Consider the following 10,093-nt stretch of genomic DNA (forward strand, 5'->3'; position numbering starts at 1 on the left):
GGTTTGTCTTTGCATGGGCTCTGAGAGATAGAGACAGAGAGACAGAGATACAAGGTCAAAGAAGTGGATAAGAAAAATACTTATCTACCACCATGTTTTCATAAGTAAAGTGCCAGATCTGTCTAGCTTTTCCTGAGAGTTCCCTCCTCCCCCAATGATAAGCTTTCTGTTTCTTTCAGTCTCAACACCTCCTCTGTCTCCTCCATCCATATGGACCTTTGCCAAGATGAAGGAATTCAAAACCAAGATGAGCAAGGTGAAGAATTCTCGGCTAGTGGTGAAGCGGGGTGAGGTAGTAACAGTACGTGTGCCCACCCACCCTGACGGGAAGCGTCTCTTTTGGGAATTTGCCACTGATAATTATGACATTGGCTTTGGTGTCTATTTTGATTGGACCCCTGTAACCAGCACTGCTGTCACTGTGCATGTCAGTGAGTCCAGTGATGAGGATGAGGATGATGAAGAGGACGGGGAGGGAGGGATTGAAGGCAAGTATGACACTGACCTTGTTTGCAATTCTCCCTACATGTTTTTTATCCTGAGCTATAGCAGGTCCTTCTTATTCTAAGATGGCTACATTGTGCCTCTGTCATATTCCCAGTAGCCAGTCACAGAATTCCATTTGGTCTTGTAAGCTAAGGTTGTTTCTGAGAGAACACTCAGGCAGAATTAATGTTAGTGTTTTATTTGGGGACATTGTTCCCTCAGTCCCAAGGATGATGCTACCTGGGGAAAGGTAGGCAGTAGGTTTCAGATCAGAAGTAAAATTGGTGTTTTATGGCAAGAGGTGTCAAACACATGACCCATACCACTCTGATCGTGGTCAGAACCAGATCAAAATTTAACTGAGAAATGTTTAACAAAACCAATCAAAATATGCCAGAATATAGATATTGTTAATATGTGGTTTTCTTAGTATGCAGCTCTCAGGAATCTTTATTCATGGTTTAGATGTGTGCCCCCCCCCCCAACCCGTTCCCCCCATTTCTGTTTGAGTTGGATTCTACTGTTCTCTCCTTGGTCAAAGGATGTTTATCCCAAAGCCCTGGACTAATTCCAAATTGTGTGATTACATTCCGTTGGCCTACATTCCTCTGAACTTCCACTGCTGATTGGATTATGTCTTTCCCTTCTGTGGGAGTTAAACAGCTGCTACTATTCTCCATTTCACTTGTTGTACCATTGTTCAAGTGTGATCGATGGATCCCTTTTGTTCATGTTTCTCTGAGACCCTTTGGCTCCTGTTTTTTCTCTTGTCCTGCAGTGTAGTCCAACAAGTCAGACAAGTATATTAAGTGCTCGCTCTGTGCCAGATACCATGTTATAATTGCTTGGGATACAAGTACAAAGAATGAAACAATTCCTGCTTGCAAAGAGCTTAAATTCTAATGAAGAAGGTGTTGAAGAAATATAAAACTCTATACAGCATAAATTTAAAGTGAATAAATACAAATATTTATAGAGTTATGAAGTACAGTTTTGGAGGGAGGACAAGTGGCAGTGGGGGGGGGCTCAGGAACAACTTCAGGAAGATGATGCTGGTGCTGTATCTTATGGAAATGAAAGACTTTATCAAGCAGATGTAAGGAAGGAGTACATGTCTTGCATACAGGAGAAATAGTACAAGAGCATGGAGATAAGAGGTGTTCGAGGAACAGAAGAAAAGCCAATTTGACCGTATTGTAGTGTTGGAGGAGTAATATCCAGGGAGACTGGAAAGATGGCCCCATTTGCATTGAGAGAGCATTGGTAACTTTGGAAAGAATAGTTTCAGTTTGGTCAATGAGGTCAGAAGCCAGATTGCAGGGGGTTGAGGAGTATATGAAGGGAGAGCCAGTAGAGGTAGCAAGTGCAGACTGCCTTTTTTTTTTTTTTTTAGGGCAATGGGGTTTAAGTGACTTGCCCAGGGTCACACAGCTAGTAAGTGTGCAGACTGCTTTTTTAAGGTGTTTAGCTAAAAATAGAAGAGAGATATAGAATGACAACTTGAGGGAACAGTATGGGCTAGTGAAAGTTTTGTAAGGATGGGAGAGTCTTGGGCATATGCGAAAGTAGTAGGAAATAGAAGTAGATGATATGGAGAGGCTGAAGATTCAAGAGTGGGGAATGATTGTTGATGCAGTGTTTTAGAGGAGAGGGGAGGAGATAGGGTCAAGTGCGCATTTACAGAGGTTGTCCTTGATAGGAGAAAGACCACCACTTTGTCATTTACTGGGTGAAATTAAAGAGTAGAGATGAAATCAAAGGGTTTTGAGATTAAGATAATGTAAGGAGAGGGAACTTTTGTGGGAAGGAAAGAGCTCGTGTTGAATGGTCAAAATTTTTTCAGTGAAGTAAGAGGCAAGGACCTCAGTGGGAGAGGAGGAGGAGAGATGGTTTGAAATTGCTTCTGTGGGAAGTGAGATAGTGAATTAGTTGGGGAGGAATAAATGGACTGCCTTGCTGCAGTGGGGGTGCAGTGAGGTTGGGTAACACCAATTGTTAATGTATAGTCAACATGGTTAGGAGACTTCCTCCAGGTGTGTTCAATAGCATTTGAATTAGAGTAGAGGAGGCTGATGGGGAGAGTAATCTGAGGCTGAGATTTGGCAAGGGAAGAGTGGTAATAGAAGAGGGCAAAGGATTCAAGTGCAGTGGATAAAGCACCAGCCCTGGATTCAGGAGGACCTGAGTTCAAATCCAGCCTCAGACATTTGACACTTACTAGCTGTGTGACCTTGGGCAAGTCACTTAACCAACCCTCATTGCCCTGGGTTGGGGGGTGGCGGGGAGAAAACACAGGCACAAAAAAACCCAAATTGGGTGGAAATTTTAGATTGAATAAACTGCAGAAGAGAAAAGATTGTTAAGTGAAGGGATAATAAAGGGAAAGTCTGGAAATGACAGGGGAGAAGATAAGTATTCCAGTCTCCCTAGAACCAGTGTATTGGGGGATATGAGAGAAAGTGCATCCAGTGCCAAAGAAGAAAGCCACGGGTGCAAGGCATGCAGTGTCATCAGAGAGGTCTTAGTGAAGGCCAATAGATGGGAAAAGTAGAAGAGAAAGGGAAGGGAGGGGGTTAGTTCACCATGGGACAGTCATTCCTGATGTGGCACAGTAGGAGGAGTAGGCTGGGTTGGAGTAGAATATGGGTGGAATAGGGTTGAGGGAGAATGAAGAAGGGAGGAGATAACAGGAAGTAGGGGGCTAAGGACAATTTTTCCTAAATGGCTAATGAGTATAGGGATTGGGACAGAAACAAATGAAGGCACAGGGATGCTAGTGGGTGGCAGATGAGTAGAGAAATTCAGTCTCCAAAGAGCATTGCCAGGTGGAATGGACTAGGCTTGGGTCTGTTCCACCTGTGTTGCTGGTGAAGTAGGGCCAGGGGGTGGGCGTTGGTCCTCCTAGCCAACAGAAGCCCCAGGTCATCAGTCAGTCTGACTTGAATGTGGATCGGGCCTCAACCTGCTAGGTGCAGCTGCTCCTCTTCTTCCTCCAGGGTGGTAGGTGTGGAGTGTGGTGAATGGACCCATGCCAGCCAAAAACTCTGGACAGCACTGGTCCTATCCCTGTGATTAGATCCCTGTGACCATTTACTGGGAAAAAAGGAGTAGCTGAAAAAGCCCTTATCCCCTAATCCTTCTGACACTAGCTCAGCCCTACCCTTTTGTAGGAATTCTTGGGAATTCTTCTGTTGGCTGAGTCCCTTACAGTTCCAGAACTAGACCTTGCCTTATCTTTAAGCAACCTGAAATGGTGTGGAAAGCAGGAAGAAAGAGATCCTTTTTTAAATTTTAAGCTGGTGAAGTCATGTGGGCTGATGTAACTAACATAGTACACAGTTACATCCTGTCTAGCAGATAGCTCCAATAAATAGTTTGGTGCCAAAACATTCAGCCTTCTAAATTCACATGGGTGCTACCCAAACCAACCCCTGGTCTTCCCCCATGGTGTCATAAGTGGTATAACGGAAAGAGTCTTGGAATGAGTTTTACAACTGGGGTTCTGATACTAACTCTTCTACTAGCTAAAAAGGTGACCCCAAGGCAAATTGTTTCATCTCTGAGTTTCTTCATCTTTGTACTGAGCTAGTTGTATTACATGATGAGATCCTGTCCAACTTCTGAGTCACACTGGTTGTCACACATTGCCATTTTTGTATCCAGAGAAACACTGAAGTTTTTGTAAGAACATCAGGGTTGTCTAGTCCTTTATTTTTTTATATTTTTGTGGGGCAGTGAGGGTTAAGTGACTTGCCCAGGGTCACACAGCTAGTAAGTGTCAAGTGTCTGAGGTCAGATTTGAACTCAGGTCCTCCTGAATCCAGGGCTGGTGCTTTATCCACTGCGCTACCTAGCTGCCCGTCTAGTCCTTTATTTATCTAAAGCCAACCCAGGTGGGGTGGGAGGTGTAGGTGGTGGTTGCAGTGTGATAATATGAGTAGGAACCAAGCCACTTCCTCTTCCAACATCTCCCTAAAACTTTTTCCCCTCGTGCTTTCTTTAAAGTAGCCACGGGTAAGATTTTTTTTCTACTGAATCCATGACTGCTGGGAAATCTATAGGTGTCTTGAACAGTAGAGAATCACATCTTTCATATGCTACTGTGTTTTAATAGGGAAAATTGAAGTTTTATGGTCAGCTTAAATTACTGTGGGGGGTTTTCTTCAGAGCCAGCTCTGCATCTGTCCAATGCAAAAGAAGCCAGTGTTTTCTTGCTAAATGTCACAGTGTGTTATCCCTGTAATCCTGAACTATTTATATACTTTGAGAACTCTGAAGGACCTTGAAATGTTAACAGTGCCTGTCCCCTTGACTCTCTAAACAGGACTTGACTTGTGACTTTCCTTTCCATTCCCCCATTGAGCTAATGCCAACCTTTCTGCTACTTTCCTCATGCAGGACTCGTCCCAATTGGAGATGTGGAGATGGGCTCCAAGAGCTCTCTGCGAAATCGCTATGGGGAGATCATGCCAGTTTATCGGAGAGATAGCCACCGTGATGTCCAGGCTGGTTGTCATGACTACCCAGGAGAAGGCATCTACCTGCTTAAATTTGATAATTCCTACTCACTGCTACGCAACAAGACTCTCTACTACCATGTATATTACACCAGCTGAGGGACTGAGGCCACAGGTCTGGTGGGCAAAGGGGAATTTTTTTTCCTGACACCTTTTGCTTTCTACGGACAACCTGCTTAAATGCTGAGTGTGAGGCTTCTGAAGTTTGCACTTACCTGCCTGGCATGCCTGCCTGTTGACCTAAGAATCGCTTATTCCCCTTCCACCACTTCTACAGGTTGTACTTGGCCAATTTCTCCTGATATAAACTTCAGGGATAACCCTCTGTGAAGTCATCAGGCAAGAACCTAAAAGGAAGTGGGATGTTGTCTTTCTGTTTGTCTCTTATTTTGTATCATACAAGGTATGCCACTGAGCTGGGGGTGGCTGCCTTTCCCCTTCCTCTCTCCAAATCCTCATGCCATTTATGGCACTTGCTAGCCTCAGTTTTATAAATTTGTGAAGTGGGCCTTTGCCCTCTTTACCTGTGGCTTTCCAAATCACTAAGGAAGGGGAAAGCTTGTGTTTATAAAAGAAACTGAGATGATAAAAAAAAGGAATTCTTCTGCCCAGCCTCTTTCCACTGCCATGTTCCCAGTCTGTTCCTTGTTGTTAGCCTAGCACTGGCTCTTCTCTTTGAAGAGGCCTTACTGCCCTTTGAGGACTATGCCTTGTTCCCTGTGGTGAGTCCTCAGCTGCTAAGTCTGTGTACTTGCTACCAATGCAAAGATTTTTTTATGTAATCTCAAAAATCCAGTGTATTTTTAAGAGTCTCCTGAGAAGAAAAGATTCCCCACCACTTCCTTCTGTTAATAAGCAGTCACCCTAACCCAGGGCACAGTGGTGGCAGAAAGAGAAAAGTGGTTATGTGTGGTAAGAAGCAGATGATCAGGCACTGTAAGGCTCTTTTAGCATCCTAGACCCTACTTTCCTGACATGTAAGTGTGGCTAAGTCTTCATATGAAGAAGAATGTAGCCTGGTTATCATAAACAATCCAAGCTTCCCCACCTAGAATGTGAGTGTTGCTAATGAATTTGCTCTAGAACCAAATGGTCTATTCAGGTAATTCTCTTGTAATGTTTTCTTACCTGTTAGACTCATGCAAAAAGCTCACCAGTTAGTTAGTTTTCTGGATTTGCTGCTTCCCATCTTTGATCCTCTTTAGTCTTTTAGAGAAGGGTGATAATGGAGCTCCTGACACTGGTTGCTGCTCGTTTTGTTACTTGTTCATTTCCCAGCCAAATCCTGTTTCCCTGGCGACAGTCTACCCCCCCCCCAGCTCCCCACATAATTAACTTTAAATCCTAGGAGTGCCACAGGGTATCAGGTGGTGCTTTTAGCTGTTGCCAGAGCAACTTGGTACTTAAGCAGAGAAGGTACAGAAGAACTGGGATTTGTCTGTTGCCTTTACCTCCTTCCCGGCCCCCCCCCCATTCCTTTTGTCAATTCTGTTAGTGTCTTGGGATTGTAAGGAGTAAACAAATTTATTTATTAAGTTATTTATTTTTCAAATGCATTTCAGTTCACCTTTGAAAGTTTTTTCACCTGTTAGTCTGGAGGCCTGCCTTTTGTTCTGAGCCATGTGGGCAGCCTTTTCCCTAAGAGTTAAAAGTGATGCTGTTGTGAGTAGCCTTGCGTGTGAGGTTGGTGTCCTTTCAGAGAGAGGAAGATAAACCCACTACTTATATAGGGGATATGTACTGCCATGTTTCCTTCAGGGAAAACTCAGCCTTTGAAAGGAGTGTGTTTCTTTGTAAGGAATCCAATCTGCCAAGATTGCTGATCAGAGTTTGCATTGTCATCCAGGATTGCAAAAGTCCTTTGCAAAAGTTCTTCAGGGATCAAGATAATCCTTCCCAATGCTCTCCTCTGACTTCTTCCTTAGTCTCAATCATGGAGTTTGTGTGCCAGACTCATCAAAACCCCATCTTTCTTACTGGAAAAATAACCCAAAGTTTAGACTCGTTTCATAGTGGATTGGTAGTATCATCATTGTATATGAAGGACATGATGACATCATGTGCCTTTGGTTTCTCCTGGGAACAGCTCCCCCTCCCCCCCCCCCCCACTCAAGGGTTTTATATGTGGTGGAAGCCATAGCTCAACTGTTCTCAAAGCTGCATCATGCCCGTGATGTCGTATATCAGTGGCTGCATTTTGTAGAGGTCTGAGTTTGTCTCTGGTGTCTAGCTAAGTATATGAATTGCTGCCCTTCCCTAGTAGAGGAAGACACTTTATGCAGTGGGCAAACTGGTCAGATGGCTGGACAGTCAGCTTATTCTTGACTGAACTCGAGTTATATGCCTTAGCAAATGCAAAGAGCATCTTCCCAGACTTAGGGGATCCTGAAGGGTTTACTGTTTGGCTGAAGTCTCGTTTGCTTTAATTCTTTATCGTTTCCATAATGGCTTATTTTCTTCTATAACAGTGAACTTTTGAGACAAAGAGTAGCCTCCTTAGCTTAGGTTATTAGCACATATTTCTGTGATATGAAGAACTCTGCCCCTCATTTTCTGTGGATCTGTTGTGTTAGGGGATACCTGGGAGGCATTATGTTCCTGTTCTTGCCATGTCCACTCTTAGATGACCTTGTTTACCCCTCATTCCACACCGATGGTATATGAAACAACCCAAATTGTATTTTCCCATCAGCTCAAAATAGCTTAAGATGAAGTATTTTCACTTTCTACTACAAAAATTCTCGTGTCATATTGCTAAATGGTACATCATTAGAGACTGAGGAGAAGGTATTACATGGAATTTCAGCATCCTGGACAACTTCTAAAAGGTGCTTTAGAGCCTGGTCCAAACTCAGTGAACAAAAACACACACACACACACACACACACACACACACACACACACACACACACACACAGATATTCCTTTTTCTCCTCCTTTATCTCTCTCCAAAAACTAAATCTAAATTGTGGAATCAAAGAGTCTAAAAAGTGGAGGGGCTTCTGGGGCCAACTAGTCCAATTTGCAGCTGACCAAGAGTCCTAACTACAAAATCACCAATAAGGAATCAGCACATCTCTGATTAAAGACTTCCAGGGTTGGGGCAGCTAGGTGTTGCAGTGGATAAAGCACTGGCCCTGGATTCAGGAGGACCTGAGTTCAAATCCGGCCCCAGGCACTTGGCACTTACTAGCTGTGTGACCCTGGGCAAGTCACTTAACCCTCACTGCCCCCCTCCCCCCCATAAAAAGACCTCCAGGGTTGGGGAGAGAGGGGAAAACTTTTTCCCAAGGCAGCCTTACTTTACTTTTCAATAGATAGCTCTGGTTATGAAAAAGCTTTCTTTTTCATCAAGTCTAAACCTCTCTCCTCTTCCCTCTCTGCTGCCTTCTGTTTTGGCTTGTTCTATCTTCTTCCATATGATACTCCTTCAGATATTTGAAGATAACTATCATGCCTCTCCCTTTCTTTTCTTTAGGCTAAACATCTTCAGGTCCTTCAATTTATCTAGAACAGTTGAGGAAGAAAGATCTTAGCCAAAGGAAGGATTATGCCTCTTGTCTTTTTCGGGGTTGTACCCGGTACAGCTGCATGTTTTGCACCTGCCTAAATTGTGCCACTATATGGTGGGTTGCATTTATGAGGCCTTGGCCAAAAGTTCTCATAGAACCACAGGACTTTGGAACTGGAAGGAACTTTAGAGACTTACTTCCTCATTTTAGAAGTGAAGAAACTGAAGCTCAGAGAGATGAAGGAAGTTTTAGGGTGTTAATTTTTAAATGGTTAAGTCGAAATCTTGCCAGTGTCCATTCACAAAGAAAGTGTGTTTATAGCCAACATCTGACAAATGGCATCTAGAATGTGATCTTCATCAATATTCTTCAGTAGCCTTCTTTGACTACCTGGCCTGAACCCCCAAATCCCTCTGGCCCTAATTCTTGCTGTACTAACCCTGATCATGCCTACAGATGTGGTGATAATAATAGCTGATGCTTAAATAATGCTTTAAAGTTTGTAAAGCACTTTACATACATTATTTCATTTGACCCTCGCCACAGTCATGTGATTATTAATGAAACCAACTCTGGAAGGACTTCATTCTTATCCCAGTTGCCTATGGACATGTCTTCAGGGTTCTGAAGCATAGTGCAACCCTGAGATCAAATATACTTAAAAAATGAAATAGAGAATAACTTGGAATACTATTTTATATCTTTTTGCTTTTTTAATGAACTTTTTTTTTTTGCTTATTAAGATTGAGAAGGGGGGGGCAACTAGTTGGTGCAGTGGATAAAGCACCAGCCTTGGATTCGGGGGACCTGAGTTCAAATTTGGCCTCAGACACTTGACACTTACTAGCTGTGTGACCCTGGGCAAGTCACTTAACCCTCATTGCCCCGCAACCGAAAAAAAAAAAGAGAGAGATGGGAAATTAAAGACTCAAATCTTTGTAAAAACTGTATTTTCTCCACTCTCAGCCCTCCATTTTGTTTTGTTTTGTTTTGTTTTTGTTCTTAACCTGTGATTTCAACATTATAAGGAGCTTTTCCCATTGAGGAAATTCCTTCTATCAATGCAGATAAGCTACTGTTCTGCAGCTAAAAATCTTGTAGAATTGGCTGGAGCCACTTAGATGTTGTCAGATCCCACTGTACTATGTCCCACAGTGCCTCAGCCAGAGATACTACTTGAACCTTCGTCCTCCTATCTTGATTCTAAGGCAGACAGTCCATTACACTTTTCTCCTTCCTTGTAAATGATATATGTTAAAAATTAAAGCACCCTCAAAACAAAGGAACTGAGTTGATTGACATGAAGCTGTCTTGTAACTGAAAATTACTTTTCTCTTATAACTGCTGAGGGCAGCAATACCAGAGTGAAAAACATCATGAAGCTTTACAAACATAAAGGTACTCACGATTTGTGCATAATCAGTCATTCTGGAAAGACACTGATTTCCCAGGAGAACCTCATCACCTTTATCTCTTCATGGGAGAAGTAGGTGGGACCAAAACTCTTAATTTCTAGGTGTCAGGTAGGATTATTTCTCTACCTTTTACCCAAAGTTCCTGGAAGTACTGTAGTTTTAG

At 43.1% G+C, this 10,093-nt stretch overlaps 1 protein-coding gene across 1 annotated transcript in view; it reads left to right on the forward strand.

Moving 5' to 3' along the window:
* The window catches only part of TMED8 (transmembrane p24 trafficking protein family member 8), a 31,154-nt gene extending 21,885 nt beyond the window's left edge, over positions 1-9,269 (forward strand). The window contains exons 5-6 of the mRNA XM_043989797.1: positions 180-488; positions 4,885-9,269. Of these exons, the coding sequence (XP_043845732.1) occupies positions 180-488; positions 4,885-5,102 (527 nt within the window). The 3' untranslated portion in view covers positions 5,103-9,269. The remainder of the gene's footprint in view (positions 1-179; positions 489-4,884) is intronic.
* Positions 9,270-10,093: the final 824 nt, after the last annotated feature.

Source organism: Dromiciops gliroides, chromosome 2, assembly GCF_019393635.1.
Source record: "Dromiciops gliroides isolate mDroGli1 chromosome 2, mDroGli1.pri, whole genome shotgun sequence".
NCBI classification, from domain to species: Eukaryota; Metazoa; Chordata; class Mammalia; order Microbiotheria; family Microbiotheriidae; genus Dromiciops; species Dromiciops gliroides.